This window comes from Silene latifolia, chromosome 5 (assembly GCF_048544455.1).
Source record: "Silene latifolia isolate original U9 population chromosome 5, ASM4854445v1, whole genome shotgun sequence".
Taxonomy (NCBI): Eukaryota; Viridiplantae; Streptophyta; class Magnoliopsida; order Caryophyllales; family Caryophyllaceae; genus Silene; species Silene latifolia.
Genome location: NC_133530.1, coordinates 14,122,169 through 14,142,394, shown reverse-complemented (window position 1 = coordinate 14,142,394; position 20,226 = coordinate 14,122,169). Strand labels below are relative to the sequence as shown.

The window sequence follows — 20,226 nt, the reverse complement described above, 5'->3', positions numbered from 1 at the left end:
ATGTCCATATAACTTTTCATAATTCGCTTGTACACAATCTCCATTAATGATTGTTTGTTGCGGCTAGGTTTAGCTCTCTTAGGCTCTTAGCTTTGTTAGTCAAGCTTGTATAAATAATGTTGTCATGTACAATTTTTTTTTTTTTTTTCAAAAATAATCTTTGCATTTCATTAGAAAAGAAAATACATATGCAAAAACTATCACACTATGAAACAAAACAAAATATATCCTGTTAAAAAGAGGATAAAACCGAGCTGTATGCGATAACTAGGAACATAGATGATTTATAAGCCTATGACGATCTTTCTGTTTAGTTTTCATGATCATTCAAATTAATAGCCACCAGCTAGCTATATGAGTTTCCTTTGGACTACAATTTTTCTTTCAATGTATTATATATTAAGTTCTTATTGATTCCCTGTTCTATCACAAATAAATAGTCTCCTACTCTTTCCGTGGTCTTTGTGCCAATTTCAAGATTAGCAAATGATCGAGATGGAGGGATTACCACGGTTAATGATTACACAACTTTCTGTATTGTACTTACAAAAGTATGTAGAAAATAAGTGTTAGCTATTTAACTTGAGTCCCCATTTTTTTACGATTATCACAAGGTAGTCTCTTTAGTCAAAGAAAAGAAATGAAGAATATGATTCTTGTTTAAAGGAGGTGATGGAAAATTCTTACGCTATGGTGTAAATTAGAATAATGAATCTACTTTTTTTATATGTGTTATTGCGCATAGATGTTTTCGAATACTATATAAATAGCTTACGTAGTAGTATGGTTGGGGCAAGCAAGACGCAACGTTGAAATTATTAACATCTTTACAAATTTCAAGGTATGAAGACTTTTGGTGCATGAAACTATTTATTGTTGGTGTTATTTTTTAAATAAATTACATGCTATTTGATTTTGTTTTATTACTTTCATTGTTTTGAATGAAACTAAGTGATTAAGATTCTTGTGTAATATGTACCATTAAAGCTCGATATGGCTACGATGCAAGAACAAAATGTCGCGGTTTGCGAGAAGACAGTCAAGCAGCCACAAAATGGTACCCAAGCCACCATGAATAACCAGACCCATTTTGCTATGACCTTAGCTAGATCTCATAACTGGTCAGGCGCTCCGGTTGGCACTTTTCCGGAGAAGATTTTTCCCAATAACAGTGCCATATTTACCCACTTGAAGGGAAACTTTTTTGGTTCCAAAGCGGCAGTGGTGTATAATGGGAAAAATGCATCAGGAGGGGACTGTTCGTGGGTTTTGGCATGGCATGCACCCGCAGATAACACATCACCTCAGACTCCTAACAGGGTAAATATGAATTATTTTAAACGCACGCACGTAATTATATTGGTGATGATAAGTTGATTAATCATTTTATTAGGTTGCATTTTATTTTCCTCGGATCATTTTAATTTTTTTTCATGGTTTAAACGCAGGTGTATGTTGTATGTGGTGCAAAACAAGTCATTGCCAATCTGACCTTTGATCAAATTCAGCAAAAGTTGGACACTGCATTAACTTTTGACACTTCCACCGACGCGGCTACCAAGACACGTGCTGACGGCAACATCAGTGACACAGTCCCAGACATTGCTACTCTTATCGCGGACTTTAAACTTATCCAGTAAAGTCATGGACCATAGTTGTCCATATATATAAAGTATTGTAATAATAAAGAGTCGAAAAATTACCCTGTAATCTATGCCTTCATGTTTGCTTCCGGTGCATATACACTGGTTGCTAATACTATTACCTATTAAGAAGGTTAAATAAATTAGTAAAGTGAGTAATAATTATGACCATAAACTTCATTTTAGTCTATTTACATTGTCAAATTTGCGAGCCTAGTTACTTGTACAAGAACGCATGAGGATGAGTTTGCGATATTGAAGCCAACACTCGTTTATAGCCTTAAACTAATTGGCTGGCTTTAAAAAATGGCCCCCTTTGAGACTACAAGTATAGAAATTTGTGGCCTACTAATAATTTTTTCGTAGAAGTTAAAAAAAAAACAATTTCCGCAATTTTTCATTTATTCATAATCTCAACATCTATAGTGTTTCAAACCACAATATATGAATAAGAGCATGTACTCATGGGACAAATAGTAGCTAGGGCCGAAATTTATCATCAATTTCGTTTAATGTTTTACCAATCTTCCTCCATAGAGACATAACTATTGATGTAGTGTTCCATGTAACAAACTTCAATGAGCAATATTAATATCAATATATTTCTACATATGTCACTAATAGCAAGTTAAAGTAGCTAATTCCAACAAAATTAAATGCATATTGGGAACCAACCCTAAAATAAATGTTGACTAATTATAAATATGATATTATATTTATTATGCATTGACATCTAATATGACATTAATTAACAAGCAAATATTACATAATGATTTTAAAAATAGAATCCTTTCAAAAATAATGTTGACTAATTTTTCACTCTTGCCTAGGCCATGGCCAAGCGGACCTGGGAAGAGCTCCGTCTCCGAGGAGATATGGCCTCTGTTATAGCTATTTTATTTTGAATGGATGAGTTTACTCATTACTCAGCTCTTTTAGTTGATAGCTAAACTCATACTTATGTTGTAGGTGTTCATGCCATGATCAAGGCTAATTTCCTTTCTTGTACAAAGTTTGCTAAAGCAAAATTTATTTTTGGGCATACCACTAAATGTTACACGCTTGTCGTAAGATATGGACTACTCACTAGTGACTTAATTTAGTAGGAACAAGGTAAGTCATCTAATACACTTGAACACGTCTAACTCAACAAATTGACAAGCACGGCAGAAGTTTTGATTCTTGCACAAGGACGCCTAGTTATGAGTTTTCTCATTAATTGTATTTTAGTTGCACAAATTTAAGCTAAAACGTTTGAATTGAAAATTATAATGAGCGTTGAGGAAAATCATTAACCCCTAAACGATGACCCGGAAGTTGCTTGATCGACTACTGACCCGACCCAATCACCGATTGGAAATAGGACAACCGGATTAAGGTGTCTAATTAAAATGAATCATACCGAAATCGAATTGAAACGAAATTAGATTTGACCACATATTCTTACTTTAAACCTTTCGTTGTATAAACGAATATCATAGTTTCGGAAAAAGAAAACCCTTCACCTCCGAATTCTTTTCGCCTTCTTATTAAAATTATTGATTTCTAAAAAGATTAGTAACTACAAAATAATATATCAGATTTATGTAAATATAGGAGACAAAATTCTTAACTCTGTTATCAAATTAATATACGGATTTATATAAATGAGTAGAATAACTAAAACCACAGTTTTTAAAGTGTACAACCGTCTCACACTATCAGACGGCCTCTTTATGTAAAAAGATAACCCGTTTATTAATGATAATTGAATTAACTTTTTTTTTTATAAAAGTAACCGTCTCACGGTGTGAGACCGTCTTATAGTACCATCTCTCGCGAGCGTGTTATGTGACAACATCACAAGTGGATTTTGGGCAATATAAGATTATAGAAAGTGTGGTTAATGTTATTGTTAATTAATCAGAGGAATGTACAGGTATATATAACAACAAGAAGTATAGAGCTAACCTAAGACCTAGTTTACAGCTAAACAAAATGCTAGATAATAGGTAACAAATAACAAAAAGATATGACTAAGTTGTTGCTAACAACCGAGAGATTCAAGGGAAGATTTTAGTTGACTAGGTGAGGAAGCTTTATCTTCAATACTCCCGCTCAAGATGGACGGTCGGGAGCGTAGGCCAATCTTGGAAGCCAAGTCGAGAAAACGAGGCTTGTGGAGAGGCTTAGTGAGCGTGTCAGCCAACTGATCGCTACCATTGATATGTTGCACGCGAATATGACCAAGGCGAACTTGTTCTTTGACAAAGTGAAATGACAATGCTAAGTGCTTCATCCTTGAGTGAAATACGGGATTCGCGGAGTAATGGGTAGCAGATAAATTATCGCAGTAAATGGCGGGTGGCTGAGGAGCACGAATGTCAAGCTCTTGTAAAAGCGAGATAAGCCACAATAGTTCAGAAGTCGTGGCAGCCACGACTCTGAATTCTGCTTCAGTGGACGAGAGCGAGAGCGCTCGTTGCTTGCGTGAGGACCAACTTATAGGATTGGAGCCAAGGTAAACAAGATAACCCGAGGTAGAAACATAGTCGGAGGTGTCTCCTCCCCAGTCGGCGTCGCAGTAGGCATGAAGACGTAAGGGGGAGGATTTATCCAGGTGGATGCCGAGATGAAGAGTACCCCGTAGATAGCGGAGTAATCGTTTTAGGGCAGTCCAATGGAGAGTGGTCGGGTGGGTTAAGAACTGGGCAAGTTTGTTGACAGAGAAGGCGATGTCGGGTCGTGTAAGTGAGAGGTATTGGAGGCTACCTATAATGGCACGATAGGTGGTTTCATCGTGAATGGGTTGGGCAGGTTCGGCTAGTAATGGGGGATGAGTGACCATGGGTGTGGAAGCTGGGTTACTATCTTGGTAATTGTATTTATGGAGCAAATCAGAGAGGTATTTGGTTTGGTTTAGATGAAGGCCGGTTTTGGTGGGTGTGACTTCGACACCAAGGAAGAAGGAGAGGGGTCCCAAATCTTTGAGGGAAAATTTTGTAGCTAGTTGGTGAATGAACTGTTGGATGTGGGTGTAGGACGGGCCGGTGACGATTATATCATCAACGTAAACAAGGACAAGAAGTTTTATATGGGCCGTGGTGTAGATGAAGAGTGACGGGTCAGATATGGAGGGTTTAAAACCGTAGCAAAGTAGCTAAGATTTTGGTTCGGTGTACCAAGCTCTCGGGGCTTGTTTAAGGCCGTAGAGAGCTTTGTGGAGCTTGCAGACATGGTCGGGTTTTTCGGGGTCAACGAAGCCGGAAGGTTGGGTCATAAATACGGTGTCAGTGAGATGACCTTGTAGAAAAGCATTGTTGACATCGAGCTGATGAAGATGCCAGTTTTGAGTGACGTCAATGGTGAGGATGAGGCGGATTGTAGTTGGTTTTATGACGGGACTGAATGTTTCCGAGTAGTCAACACCCGGTCGTTGGTGGAAGCCTTTGGCAACTAACCGAGCTTTATGTTGTTTGAGACTTCCATCCGGATTGTATTTAACACGATATACCCACTTGCAGCCGATAACATTGTGGGCTTGTGAGCGGGGAACGAGGGTCCAGGTTTGGTTCCGAATAAGAGCTTGGTGTTCATCGATCATGGCAGCTCGCCAACGGGGGTCAATGAGGGCTTGTTTGGTGGTGGTGGGTGTGGTGTGGGTAGTAGCAGCGACGGCGGTTTTTGCATACCGAGGATTGGGTTTAACAATATTGTAGGAAAGTCGGGTTGCAACACGGTGGGGAGGAGGAGGAGGGGGAGGTGGTGGCGGTGGGGATGGGGATGGCGAGGACGTGGGGGTATTGGGAATGGGATTAGCAGTAGCCGTGGGTGAGGGGGTGGAGGTGGGAGTGTCGTGGGTCGTGGTTGGAGAGGAAGGTGATTGCGGGGAATCAGGATGACGAGGAGAGGTGGGAGGGGAGGTGGGGTCAGTGGGTGTGGGTGTGGTTTGCGGAATAGGGAGGTCAAGAATGGGAAGGGAAAGAGTGCATCACTCATCAATGGTGGGAGTGGTTGTTCGGGTGGTTTTGGAGAGGGTAAGGTACGGGAACTCAGTCTCAACAAAGCGGACATGGCGAGACGTAAATAATTTGGCAGAGGACGGGTCATAGCAAAGATAGGCACTCTGAGTAGTCGAATAGCCCACGAAAATACATGGTTTGGAGCGGGATTCGAGTTTGTGAGCTGTGTATGGTCGAAGCCATGGAAAACAAAGACAGCCAAAGGGTCGTAGTTTTAGATAATTGGGGGGTTTATGATGAAGTATTTCATAGGGTGATTTATTTTTGAGAGTAGGGGTGGGTAGACGATTTATAAGGTAAGCAGCAGTAGAGAAAGCGTAGGGCCAAAACGCGGTTGGGAGGTGGGCGTGAGTTAGAAGAGCGAGGCCGGTCTCGACAATGTGTCGATGACGTCGCTCCGCAAACCCGTTGTGTTCGGGTGTATGGGGAGGTGAGGTTAAGTGAGTGATACCATCATTGAGGAGGGCTGGGTTTAACTTTTTGTACTCACCACCGTTATCGGAGTAGAATTGTCTAATTGGTTTATTAAAAAAAATTTCAACAATAGATTTAAATTGATGAAATGTAGTGAATGTGTCGGACTTGTTTTTAATGGGATATAACCAAAAATAGTGACTATAATGATCGACGAAAATAATGTAATACTTGAAGTTGTCGTGGGAGAGGACAGGGGCCGTCCAGACATCGGAGTATATGATGTCGAGAGGTGAGGTCGAAGTGAGGGTCGAAACGGAAAATGGTAGTTTTTGACTTTTATTCATTAAGCATGGGGTACAATGAGAAAAACTTGAAATGCGTAAATTAAATTGAGAGTTGAGGAGCTTGAGGGTTGCATTTGATGGGTGGCCAAGTCGGTGATGTCAAGAACTGGAGGTTGCGGTGTAGGCGTGGGTGATGGAGGACGGTTGCCACTCGTAGGTGCCTTCACGGAATTGTCCCTGAAGAAGTATTGCTCCCGTCGAGATGGCCTTAAAACAAAAGGAAGTGGGTGAGAATAAGGCAATAGCATTATTATCTTTACAGAATTGAGATACGGAAATTAATTTGCGAGAAATGGTTGGGACAACTAAAACATTATTAAAAATAAGGGAATGAAGAGAGAAAGAACGATGGTGAGTGATTGGGAGAGACGACCCATCACCGATTACGAGGTCATCGGGTCCATCATAAGGAGCATGGAGGGAGAGGGTGTTGAGGTCATTGACAACGTGGTGTGAGGCACCACTGTCAATGAGAAAGGAGGAGGTGGAAGGGTTCGAAGAGGCAGTTGCGGTGTTGGCGTATGGACGGGGTTGTCGCGGTGTTGGTGGAGGAAAAACAACAGTGGGATAGTCACGCTTAAAGTCCGAGCACTCACTGATAACGTGGCCCCTGCTGCGGCAGTATTGGCAGCGGCCTAGGAAGGGTTTTGGTCATTGTTGGAGGGTTGGTTTTGGGATGTATAGCGGGGTTGAGGAGGGTTTTGGTGTTGGTTACGGGACTGGTTGGGGTTGGGTTGATATCGGGCAGTGGTGGGTGTGTAATGACGGGCAGAGGCGGCGTGGGCAGAGGGTGTAAATGGGGTGGCAGTGGGTTGGGTACTGACGAGGAGCTCATGATTAATGAGTTTCTCATGTAAATCCTCAAAAGTAATGGGTACGTCACGAGCACGAACGGCATCGATGACGGGTTGGTATAATTTTTGGTCGAGGCCGTCAAGGATTTGACTCGTGATGTCCTCATTATCAACGGGTTTTCCTAATTGGGCAAGGTTAGCGGCACAAGTTTTAATGGCTAACATGTAATCCGTGATGGATTTGTCACCAAGGGTGATGTGTTTGAGACGGTTCTTTAGTTGGAGAATGTGACCGCGAGAAGGGTTAGCATATGTTGTGGCAAGAAGGTTCCAAGCGGCTTGTGAGGTGGTGCAGTCGAGGATGAGCGGGGCAACGGTGTCATGGAGGGTACCGGCAAGAGCGCCGAGGATAAGTTGGTCTTGTTTGAACCATGTGTTGTAGGCTGGGTTCGGGATTGGGTCAGGGTGGGGTTTGGCCTCGGTGGCTGCGGGTGTGATGGTTTGTGGTGGAGGGGTTGACGAGCCATCAAGAAAGCAGAACAGCCCGAATCCTTGAAGGAGACGGGTGATCTGAAATCGCGAAGATCGATACGATGTTGGGGTTAGTTTGGTGCATGTGGGAAAGGAGATCGAGAGCAAGGGTTTCGTTGGTTCGTCGACATTGGGAATGAGGTTGTTGGAGGTGTGTGCCATGGTTAGTCGATTGGTGAGAGGAAGGATAAGGAGTAGGGTTAGGATCGATATAGGGACTGATACCATATAAGATTATAGAAAGTGTGGTTAATGTTATTGATAATTAATCAGAGGAATGTACAGGTATATATAACAACAAGAAGTATAGAGCTAACCTAAGACCTAGTTTACAGCTAAACAAAATGCTAGATAATAGGTAACAAATAACAAAAAGATATGACTAAGTTGTTGCTAACAACCGAGAGATTCAAGGGAAGATTTTAGTTGACTAGGTGAGGAAGCTTTATCTTCAATAGGCAAAACACATTATATCAATGAATGAAGTGTTTGGCATTTCGGAATCATATGCCATATGAGTGGATTTACTATTTGTTCCAAAAGGTATTGAATTTACCATGCATTACTACGTGTGTGGATATGTTTTAAGCGTAGATTGGTTGTCAATGGCCATATAGGGAATAAATTCTCCACCAAAATGATAAAAATTCTCGATTAATACGAACAAAAAAAGTAAGTATTCTTCTGAAAAGACGCGTCTTAAATGAGTAATAAAATCAAACAACATAAAGTAGAAATATATAACTCACTTAGAGAAACCACGGATTTCGACTATTTTGCTAGTATTCACACTAGCTATTATCTATGTGTATGAAAATAAGGGTATACCACTTATACGAAATCGGTTGATCTATTTGATAACCGTCATCAAACGTGGATGTCTTTATACCTTTAAGATACTTACGAAGGTCCTAAAAAGATCCACGTCAAATATATGAAGTCCCATATTGATGGTAGACTTAACTTCTTAGAGTAGTATGTTATCTTTGGATGTGTTGTTTGGTTTTTTATATATCAATACATCGCGCACACAACATACACAACATGACTTATGTAATCGTACTTAGAGGAGTTACCAAATTACAAAGACCCCTTAAACACCCCTTAACAAACAATTATGATCAACTTTAGACCATTGTTAGTCCTATACATGCATTATCGGGGAATCCATTCGTGTGAATCAATTTTGTGTCGCTGGCTGATTTAGGTTTTGTTTTGATTGATACAAAGAAAATTAATTCAGGTATAAGTTTAACCTGGAGTCGCGTCCTTTCGGTTTACTCAACCAAATTTTGAGTTTTACTAGGTGGATTTAGAATGGTCCAAGGTCGAATATCCTAATTAAAATTATACAAGCTTTAGCGTGTTATAGCCCAAGTCACCAGCACACCACCACAATCCTTTTCCCGAGAGTTATGTTTTACTCTTTTTTCTTAAATTCTAGGGTAACTTATCTAACAAATTTTCAACTCTTTTTTTTATGAACGAAGTTCATTTTATCTTAAAATTGGATTAATATGCTATCCGCCGTAGTCATTTATTTACTTAATTATTTCGTTTATATGTGTTTCATTTATTTGTTTATCTTTCTTCATTAAAAATATTTATGAAGGGTAATGTGATCATCCTCATTACTTATTGTCCACTTGTCACTCAATAATAATGCCCACAAATTATTCAAAATATATCTTCATTATCTTCTGAGTTATCTATTCATATCTCTTTGTATATTTTAATAATTCATGTCCAGATAACTTTTCATAATTCGCTTGTACACAATCTCCATTAATGATTGTTTGTTGCGGCTAGGTTTAGGTCTCTTAGGCTCTTAGCTTTGTTAGTCAAGCTTGTATAAATAATGTTGTCATGTACAATTTTTTTTTTTTCAAAAATAATCTTTGCATTTCATTAGAAAAGAAAATACATATGCAAAAACTATCAGACTATGAAACAAAACAAAATATATCCTGTTAGAAAGAGGATAAAACCGAGCTGTATGCGATAACTAGGAACATAGATGATTTATAAGCCTATGATGATCTTTCTGTTTAGTTTTCATGATCATTCAAATTAATAGCCACCAGCTAGCTATTCTTATTCTAAAGCTTTGTTGACAAATGACAATGAAAACCAAAAACCCAAATATAGAATCACTAAAATAATTTCAAAGATGATGATTGATTTGAATCAACTACCTATTGATGAACATGAAGCTATTTTTATGAGGGAAACAAGTATTTATAACCCTTCTCAAAGTCAGCCCATAGAAGTCGACAAATTAGAGCCATTTGTGGGTCAGACATTTTTAAGTGAAGAAGAAGCATTTGTTTATTATCAGAATTACGCACGTCTTCACGGTTTCAGTATTCGTAAAGATCGCACACAAAATAAAGATGGGAAAGTTGTGAGGCGTGACTTTTATTGTCATCGTGGTGGGAGTCAACCATTAAAGGAGATTAATCCGAACAAAGAGCAAAGGAATCGATTGTCCTCGAAATGTAAGTGCAATGCTCATATGCGTATTAAATGGCGACGTTCAAATGAAATTTTTCCGGAAGAATGGCATGTTACAACTTTTGTAGCAAATCATAATCATAGCCTTTTATTAGCATCACAGACACGTTTCCTTCCCGCTAATCGAGTTATAAGTGCTGAAGATGAGAAACGTATTCTTCTTTTAAAAGATGCTGGCCTCGTAGTTCGTTAAATTATCCGTGTACTTGAACTTGAGAAAAATGTAAAACATGGGGATCTTCCTTTTCTTGAAAGAGACGTTCGTAATTTGTTTAGCCGAATTAAGAAAAGTGTTTGCGGAAATGATGTTATGAACTGTTGGATTTTTTTCAAGTCTTTGCAAAAAAAAACAAGATCCAAAGTTTCGGTATGTTTATACTGTTGATCAAGAAAAGAAATTTGAACATTTATTTTGGTCTCCAGCTCAGTGTTTTGATTGGTATGACAAATTCGGAGACGTCGTTGTTTTTGATACGACTTACAAGGTTAATATATATGGCATGCCTTGTGCAATATTTGTTGGCGTTAATAGCCATGGAAAGACGGTATTGTTTGGGTTTGCTCTTCTTCGAAATGAGACTACAGACACCTTTAAATGGTTAATGAAGGTATGATAACTATCGCACCTTCAAACTTTCTATTGATTACAACTCTACTAATAACTTGGTATCTTTTGCATTTAACGGATTCAAGTACATAATTTTTCTTTTATACATACTAGGAACTACTCAAAAACACAAAGTCTGCAATTCTTGGTGTCTAACAAGTCTAAAATCAGTACAAGTCTATTGTTTTTCTTTAGTATAAATGAGATTTATTGTAAGCATATATGTCAACTTGCTGTATGAGCAATTTTCTTAAGTTGTTAGCTCCATGCCTACTTGCTTCTAACATACGGAGTACTATGGTAGACAAAGTAAGTTAAAAAGTTTCAATGATTTTTTTTTTCCAGACATTTAAGACCGTAATGAAAAAGTCGCCCAAGACAATAATAATAGATCAAGATTCATGTATGACGGAAGCAATTGCTACAGAGTTGCCATTTACTAAACATTCTTTTTGCATATGGCATATCACTTATAAGTTTAGTGGATGGTTTGCACCCGTTCTCTGCACCGAGTACCAAAAATGGTGTAAGGATTTTTATGCCCTCTATAAATTAGAGGCGGTTGAGGACTTTGAAAGTCAATGGGCTCTTATAACTGCCAAATACAATTTGCAAGACAACAAGCACATTAAAGGGTTGTATGAGATCAAGCACTCTTGGGCTCCTGCTTATCTTCGAGGTTACTATTTTGGAGGAATGACAACAACGGGTAGATCTGAATATATCAACGGTTTTATCAAGAGATTTATTTCATCTAATTACACATTGTGTGATTTAGCGAAGCAGGTCAGTATCTAAAACTCTTTTAGTTATTTTAGACCGTCGTGTTTTATTTTTATTCTCTGAATTCAATTTATTGTGTTATATAGTGGATCATATTATTTCTTATGCTTAATATGTAACAGATTGAAGTTGTTGTTCAAGAAATTATGCAAAAGCAGTCTCACGATAACATGTTAGCTGTTAGTAAGATGGAAGTTTTCAGCGCTAAATCGCCACTAGAACAACAAATTTCTCAAATTCTGACGCCATTTGCTTTTCAAAAGTTCAAAGAAGAATATCAAAGAGCTAGTCAATATGTGATAGCTAATAAAGATGGCCATGATTTTATTTTGAAATATTATGAACCCTAAAATAGTCGAAGCGAAGAGTTTTTGGGATGGAAAGATTGCGATGTGTAGGCGTAAACAATTCGAGTTCCTTGGGATACTCTGTCGTCACATCTTACGGGTTTTTATTCAAACTGATTGCAATAATATTCCATCTTCGTACTTGCCTATTCGATGGCAACTTCAAGGCCAAAGCATCAGCCACATGGTTGATGTATCAGAAAGTCAAATTTTGGATAATGACTTCGTGAATGAAAATGAAGGGCTGAACACTTATGTCGAAATGTCTGAACAAGTTCTAAGGGATGATAATACTATTTTATGTCCTCCACAATCAATAACCAAAGGACGTCCCCGAAACAAGAGGCTGAAAGGCGGAAAAGAGTTAGCGAAGCAAGTAAGGCGTTGTTCTGTTTGTCGCAATTCTGGTCATTATGTAAATAATTGCCCTGCAAATAAAGAGAACGAGATCGTTTTTAATGGCACAGGGAGAAAGAGGAAGAAAGTTGCATCAAATGACACAAATGTGAACCCCGTATTTTCTATAAAGAATTAATTAGCTTGTTGTTCTTAGTTTTTGTGATGATTGTTCATTTGAGAACATTATTATTTATGTGTTTTTAACTTCATCTTATTTTAATTTACATGTTGATGCAAAAAAAACAAAAAAAAAAAGGTATGAATTACAGTAACATGGCAATAATACACTGCATATAGGTGTTTAAGCTTGCAATCAAAGTCAACGTAAAAAATATTTATTGTATAACGGCAAGGAAGGTATGAGATGTTAATTAATGAGTTTTCCTTTTTTATAGGAAATGTTCAAGTAAAAAAAAACTAACTAGCTGGCTTTGCTAATTTGTAGGAATAATAATTGTTAATGATGTCGATTATCCTCATTATCAAATGCCCCGGGGGCATTCGTTATCATTTACCTTTTAATAATTCATGTCCATATAACTTTTCATAACTCGCTTGTACACAATCTCCATTAATGATTGTTTGTTGCGGCTAGGTTTAGGTCTCTTAGGCTCTTAGCTTTGTTAGTCAAGCTTGTATAAATAATGTTGTCATGTACAATTTTTTTTTTCAAAAATAATCTTTGCATTTCATTAGAAAAGAAAATACATATGCAAAAACTATCACACTATGAAACAAAACAAAATATATCCTGTTAGAAAGAGGATAAAACCGAGCTGTATGCGATAACTAGGAACATAGATGATTTATAAGCCTATGATGATCTTTCTGTTTAGTTTTCATGATCATTCAAATTAATAGCCATCAGCTAGCTATATGAGTTTCCTTTAGACAACAATTTTGCTTTCATGCATGTTCAATGTATTATATATTCAGTTCTTATTGATTCCCTGTTCTATCACAAATAGTCTCCTACTCTTTCCGTGGTCTTTGTGCCATTTTCAAAGGTAGCAAATGATCGGGATGGAGGGATTACCACGTTTAATGATTGCACAACTCTCTGTATTGTACTTACAAAAGTATGTAGAAAATACGGAGTAAGTGTTAGCTATTTAACTTGAGTCCCCATTTTTTTACGATTATCATAAGGTAGTCTCTTTAGTCAAAGAAAAGAAATGAAGAATATGATTCTTGTTTAAAGGAGGTGATGGAAAATTCTTACGCTATGGTGTAAATTAGAATAATGAATCTACTTTTTTTTTTTTATATCCGTTATTGCGCATAAATGTTTCCGAATACTATATAAATAGCTTAGGTGGTAGTATGGTTGGGGCAAGCAAGACGCAACGTTGAAATTATTAACATCTTCACAAATTTCAAGGTATGAAGACTTTTGGTGCATAAAACTAATTATTGTTGTTATTTTTTAAATAAATTACATGCTATTTGGTTTTGTTTTATTACTTTCATTGTTTTGAATGAAACTAAGTGATTAAGATTCTTGTGTAATATGTACCATTAAAGCTCGATATGGCTACGATGCAAGAACAAAATATCGCGGTTTGCGAGAAGACAGTCAAGCAGCCACAAAATGGTACCCAAGCCACCATGAATAACCAGACCCATTTTGCTATGACCTTAGCTAGATCTCATAATTGGTCAGGCGCTCCGGTTGGCACTTTTCCAGAGAAGATTTTTCCCAATAACAGTGCCATATTTACCCACTTGAAGGGAAACTTTTTTGGTTCCAAAGCGGCAGTGGTGTATAATGGGAAAAATGCATCAGGAGGGGATTGTTCGTGGGTTTTGGCATGGCATGCACCCGCAGATAACACATCACCTCAGACTCCTAACAGGGTAAATATGAATTATTTTAAACGCACGCACGTAATTATATTGGTGATGATAAGTTGATTAATCATTTTATTAGGTTGCATTTTATTTTCCTCGGATCATTTTAATTTTTTTTTTCTTGGTTTAAACGCAGGTGTATGTTGCATGTGGCGCAAAACAAGTCATTGCCAATCTGACCTTTGATCAAATTCAGCAAAAGTTGGACACTGCATTAACTTTTGACACTTCCACTGACGCGGCTACCAAGACACGTGCTGACGGCAACATCAGTGACACAGTCCCAGACATTGCTACTCTTATCGCGGACTTTAAACTTATCCAGTAAAGTCATGGACCATAGTTGTCCATATATATAAAGTATTGTAATAATAATGGGTCGAAAAATTACCCTGTAATCTATGCCTTCATGTTTGCTTCCGGTGCATGTACACTGGTTGCTAATACTATTACCTATTAAGAAGGTTAAATAAATCAGTAAAGTGAGTAATAATTATGACCATAAACTTCATTTTAGTCTATTTACATTGTCAAATTTGCGAGCCTAGTTACTTGTACAAGAACGCATGAGGCTGAGTTTGCGATATTGAAGCCAACACTCGTTTATAGCCTTAAACTAATTGACTGGCTTTAAATAATGGCTGATAAGCGGGGTTTGTCGCACTCCCCCGATCAAACAAATAACTCAACTAATGTAGTAGGGTAGTCGAGGTCGAATCCACAGGGAGCATGGGAGATTACTAATCGTCTTAATTCTCGTGCTTAGCTAAGTCGGCAATATAAGATGAGATTGTTAAACTAAACAACTAACATAAATGAAATAATAAGCAAATTAACTAAAGATGATAAATGAGCAAGAGAGAAATAAATTGTAAATCAAATGAATAAAAGGCCTAGAACTCGGTTCTCCCACAACAATTCGTAATTCCACATACTAATTCCCTAGGCTAATCACTCGGGTAGACAAGCAAGAAGGAGATGGCTCTAATTCGCCTAAGACCCCCCTCTCGGGTTCGAAGTAGGACACTAGCACTACCCACCAACCCCCCTCTCGGGTTCGAAGGTAGGAATCCCTAACTCAACACTCAACTACCCCAAAATCATGCACAATTCCGAGGAGGTCAAGAACTTGGTCAAGGTCATTAAGCCCCCATCGTATTCCGGGTCATCCCACTCCTCCTCTCGGAGGTCGATTTCAAACGCTAATTTAGAGGTGCCCTACCCCGGTTCTCCCTTTCGGTCTCAACCTAGGTTAGCAATAAGGTCGAATTCCGGATATCCAAATCACAACCTAACCAACTCTCGTTGGTGGACAAGGGTCACAAATCAACACTACCCAAAATCGATCCTTAAACCATGTCAATCCTCTAAACTACCCTCACCAATTTCCCCAAATAATTAGCCTTTGTGAGATTCAATTAGTGAAACTACTCATGTCGGGTCAAACCGAGTCCTAGTAGAAGACTACTCACTAATCATGTTCCTAATTGCAAGAGAAACAACAAACATGGAAACTTTATGCATAATCATGATGGAAGTACAAATTCTATTACTAATCATGCAACAATCCAACTTAAATTATAAGGAAAGACAATTTAATTCAAGAAACAATGAAGATTAAACTAAAGGCACAAACTTTAACTCAATAAACACAAAGACTCAATCTTTAACATGAGAAATCAAAGATTCAATCTTGTAAACAACAATGGTGAGAAGAGAAAAGATGAACAAGAGAGAGAATAACAACAATCTAACATAAACAATTAAGATTAAACTTGAAAGAAAAACAAATGTAAACAAATGAAATTAGGAAGAGAAATTATACCAACTCAATAGCAAAGAAGGGAACTTGGATTGAAATATGGAAGGACTCTTCAATTCCCCAAATACAACCCAAAATTACTAATTGTAAACTAATGAAAAGGGAAGAACTTGAATGAACAAAAGAAGAATTAAACTAATAATTAAAGAAAGATAACAACTTTTTATTGAATGAAAATAAGAGAGGAAATATGAGAGTTTTACAATATTGAGAGAGAATAAGATGAACTAGTCTAATTTCTAAGGTAAAGTAATGGGTAATGTCTAATGTGGGTTAAGTAATGTGTAATGTCTAATGTGAAGGTTGTGGTCTTTATATACCACTCTAATACTACCACTAATACAACCTAATAATAATAGTATTAATCTAATAATAATAATAATAATAATAATAATAATAATAATAATAATAATAATAATAATAATAATAATAATAATAATAATAATAATAATAATAATAATAATAATAATAATACAATAATCCTAATACTAATTACTCGTCACATTCCCCCACAAACAAAACAAGAGCAAAAGAAAAAGGAAAAAGGGGAAGGGAAACACGCGTGTGAACCAAATGCAGCAAAAGGGGTGTCCTGCCGGCACGCCGGCGGCCGGGGCTTGTGCCGGCAGCGAGGTCAATGAAGCAAGGGGAAGAAATTAGCGTGAAGTGTGTTGTGCCGGCTAGCCGGCTGCCGGGGCACCGGCATGGAGCACAAAAATGATGCGAGGTAGTTGAATTGGTGCGTTGTGCCGGTATGACGGCTGCCGGTCCCTATACCGGCAGCGAGACCTTCACAAAATGGAGGAAAAAAAGGGTGTGTTCTGCCGGTTGAGGATGTCGACTGCCGGGGCACCGGCATGGAGCACATCCTGTCTTCAAATTGGCTTGGTTTTCGACCCCAAGTCCAAAGATGCACTAATGACTGCTGGAGCATGGTGGTTGCGTATGGCGAGCTCCGGTGTCGGGTTTGTTGATGCTGAAATGGCGAAGGTGGTGCATGATGATGGTGAAAGCGAGATGTGGCGAGGAAGTTGGTGAAAGTGAAGAGCGACAATGGTGTCGGTGGGGGTGGCTGTTAATGGAGATGAGATGTCCATTAATGGTGACAGTGGTTGTTTGAGGATGGTGATGAAGTGGACGAAAATGGCAGTGATTTATGTCGGGTTTCTGGGTTGCTTGGTGAAGGACGATGGTGGATTAAATGGTGTGAATGGTGGTAATGATTGTTGAATGGTGGTAATTAGACAATTAAGCATGCAAAATCGAGTCGTAATAAGATATAAATGCGGGGTAAAATACGACCAAAATGCTACTTATCAAATCTTCCCACACTTAAACCTTACTCGTCCTCGAGTAAGCTCATTAAATAAACTACGGCCCTTAATATAAAATGAGCAAATAGCAAATGCTTTATTATAAAATCCGAATCGGGTTTAGCTACACCCGTAGCCCTTTCAACTCACAATTTGACGCTTATGAGGTGAAGTGCCCTATTGCAAGGCAAGTAAGGTCTTGCTACAAAAATTTCGACACATCCATCATTTAAGCACAAATCAACATATAAGATGCATCACAAAAAGTTAAACCGCTTTCCTCATCTAAGCGGCCGTTTTTCTTTTAAAAATTGAACAAAGAGAGTCATTAGTGGAGGATGTCGTCTCCGGGTCTTACCAAGGTGGCAACTCCCTAATTCTAGCTCAAGTAACCAACATTGACAACACGGGGTGCCTAAGAAACAAATTCTAGGCGGGAAAGAGGAATTACTTGGCTATACTCCCAAGAATGACACGACACACACAAGATTCGACTCCATATCAAACCTTTGACCAAAAGGAGACCAAAGACCGACTCTCACGGGTTTCACTAGTCACTCAAATGAAAGGACGGGGTGATTTTTGTGACAAAAGTAGCCAAAATCACTCTCCTAACTCGACTTGCGAAGCATGCCCGCAATCTAATATGGTACTATATCCAATATCCGCAAGAGAAATGTTAAATGATGCACATACAAGAGAGACAACCGGGTTGTAATGGGGCTTGGGTTAGGTGAAAAGGGGTTGGTGCAAGCACCATTTTTAGGAAATGTGAGGCTAAAGATCGAGTAGTCGCCACATCTAACCAATTCACTAAACTCAACCAATGCAAATGAATTCCTTCACAAAATATGACAAGATTGTCATTTTCAAAAATTATTCAATACTCTTCAAAACAAACTCAATTTGCAAATTACCAACCCTTTATTTGAGACAAAAATATACATTCTTTTCTTTTTGCTTTTTCATTTCATTTTTCTCCCTTTCTATTTGATTTTCTTCTTCATTTTTTTTTCTTTTCTATTTGATTTTCTTTCTTGCATTTTTCACGACTTGTTCACCTCTTATTAGACAAAAGTAGCCAAAGTTGCACTTCACTCATGTGGCATTAAGATCATACACCTCAAGATGAGTCAAAAATTCAACCCAAATATACTCCACAAAAGAACCACAATGACGAACTACTCAACCAAGGTGAGTTGTTTATGGGATGTAGTTGTTTTGTTGGCAATAGAAACGATAAGGCTTAGGCTCAAAATGGGTTAACAAAAGGAAATGATTGACTCAAGGGCATAACAAAAGCTTATTTGGCTATTGTGAGGTTACTTTATTGAACAAAATTGTCTCAATATGCACATCTACACTTCTACGGTAAGGAATGAGCACCATACTTGTGCGTTTTGACATGACATACCACGTAAGGAGGACTACTCACATGACCTAAACGGGACCGGTTTGATGGACCGGCCATATGGAGGCTCTATCCTCACATTTTAGTAGCTATATCGGACCTAGGCCGAGTCTCGGGCCTAATACGGTCTCACAAGGTGGTCGCAACTTGGTCGTTAAGCTAGACTTCCGGGTTTTTGCAAGCGAAAACCCTAACATGTGTCATCAAAAGGCACGAGCTATCAAGAGGGAAATGGCACGGGCAAAACAAATTATCATCATTGGCAACATATGCCCTCCACATTAAGACCCTCTATGCAACTATTTACATACGAGATGCAACGTGTATGAAATGCAACTAAACATATGAACAAACTACGTGAATGCAAGAGTGAACACATATATTCATGTCTAATCTAAATGCATACAAGTTCTAGTCCTAACAACACATCAACAACACACGCATATCCAAAACGGTTCCCAAAAGGAACACCCACATCACATATCCCGTCCTCCTCCATGCTTATATACAAAAAGTAAAGGAAGGATAAAGGAGAAAGAATTGGAAGAATTTTACCAAGCGTCTTCTCCGATGATTCATTTGTTGCCTATCAGAATGGTTAGGACAAATGCAATATATATAATATAATATAAACAATGCAAATTTTTTGAAATTTTTCAATTTTTTCAAATTTTAGGCATTTTGTATTTTTCTCAAATTAACAAACAAATATATACAATTATAAACAATATGCACAAAGTGGATATTTCCCTCCCCACACTTGAAATTTACATTGTCCTCAATGGAACAAAGTATAGGGGGAGAATAGGAAGAATAAATAACATATTTTTGTTGATTTTTTTGAATTTTCCAAAATGTAAGAACATGTTTTTGATTTTTTTTTGTTTGAATATTTGAAAATAAATAACATATTTTTGGTATTTTTAAATGATGGAATTTCCTCCCCACACTTATTTATTTACATATTTCAAATGGAAATAAATGTGTGGAGGAAATTTCGAAATGAAATACATGTTTTTTTGAAGAATTTTTGATTTTTCGGATTTTTAGTGGTTTTTGGTTAATGAATGTAATGCATGAATTATTCTATATGCTAAATTAAAAGGACAATGCAAACTACACTACATGAGACTACAAGTACAGAAATTTGTGGCCTACTAATAATTTTTTCGTAGAAGTTAAAAAAAAAAAACAATTTCCGCAATTTTTCATTTATTCATAATCTCAACATCTATAGTGTTTCAAACCACAATATATGAATAAGAGCATGTATTCATGGGACAAATAGTAGCTAGGGCCGAAATTTATCATCAATTTCGTTTAATGTTCTACCAATCTTCCTCCATAGAGATCGACATAACTATTGATGTAGTGTTCCATGTAACAAACTTCAATGAGCAATATTAATATCAATATATTTCTACATATGTCACTAATAGCAAGTTAAAG

The 20,226-nt window shown here is 37.8% G+C and overlaps 2 protein-coding genes and 1 pseudogene across 2 annotated transcripts; all 3 read left to right on the top strand.

Moving 5' to 3' along the window:
• Positions 1-966: 966 nt before the first annotated feature.
• Positions 967-1,818, top strand: LOC141655925 (jasmonate-induced protein homolog). The gene is made up of 2 exons (XM_074462918.1): positions 967-1,320; positions 1,449-1,818. The coding sequence occupies exons 1-2, from the start codon at positions 994-996 to the stop codon at positions 1,638-1,640; spliced, it is 519 nt and encodes a 172-aa protein (XP_074319019.1). The 5' UTR covers positions 967-993; the 3' UTR covers positions 1,641-1,818.
• An 8,082-nt stretch (positions 1,819-9,900) lies between these two features.
• On the top strand, positions 9,901-12,516 carry LOC141654872 (protein FAR1-RELATED SEQUENCE 11-like; annotated as a pseudogene).
• A 1,364-nt stretch (positions 12,517-13,880) lies between these two features.
• Positions 13,881-14,737, top strand: LOC141655924 (jasmonate-induced protein homolog). The gene is made up of 2 exons (XM_074462917.1): positions 13,881-14,237; positions 14,368-14,737. Exons 1-2 carry the CDS (start codon positions 13,911-13,913, stop codon positions 14,557-14,559), a joined length of 519 nt encoding a protein of 172 aa, XP_074319018.1. The 5' UTR covers positions 13,881-13,910; the 3' UTR covers positions 14,560-14,737.
• The last annotated feature ends 5,489 nt before the right edge of the window (positions 14,738-20,226 follow it).

Excerpts from the sequence above, each read along its gene's own strand:
- LOC141655925 (XM_074462918.1), top strand. The coding sequence starts at position 994 with ATGGCTACGATGCAAGAACAAAATGTCGCGGTTTGCGAGAAGACAGTC. Across the intron at positions 1,321-1,448 it reads CACCTCAGACTCCTAACAGG|GTGTATGTTGTATGTGGTGC; the intron begins GTAAATATGAAT and ends GTTTAAACGCAG.
- LOC141655924 (XM_074462917.1), top strand. The coding sequence starts at position 13,911 with ATGGCTACGATGCAAGAACAAAATATCGCGGTTTGCGAGAAGACAGTC. Across the intron at positions 14,238-14,367 it reads CACCTCAGACTCCTAACAGG|GTGTATGTTGCATGTGGCGC; the intron begins GTAAATATGAAT and ends GTTTAAACGCAG.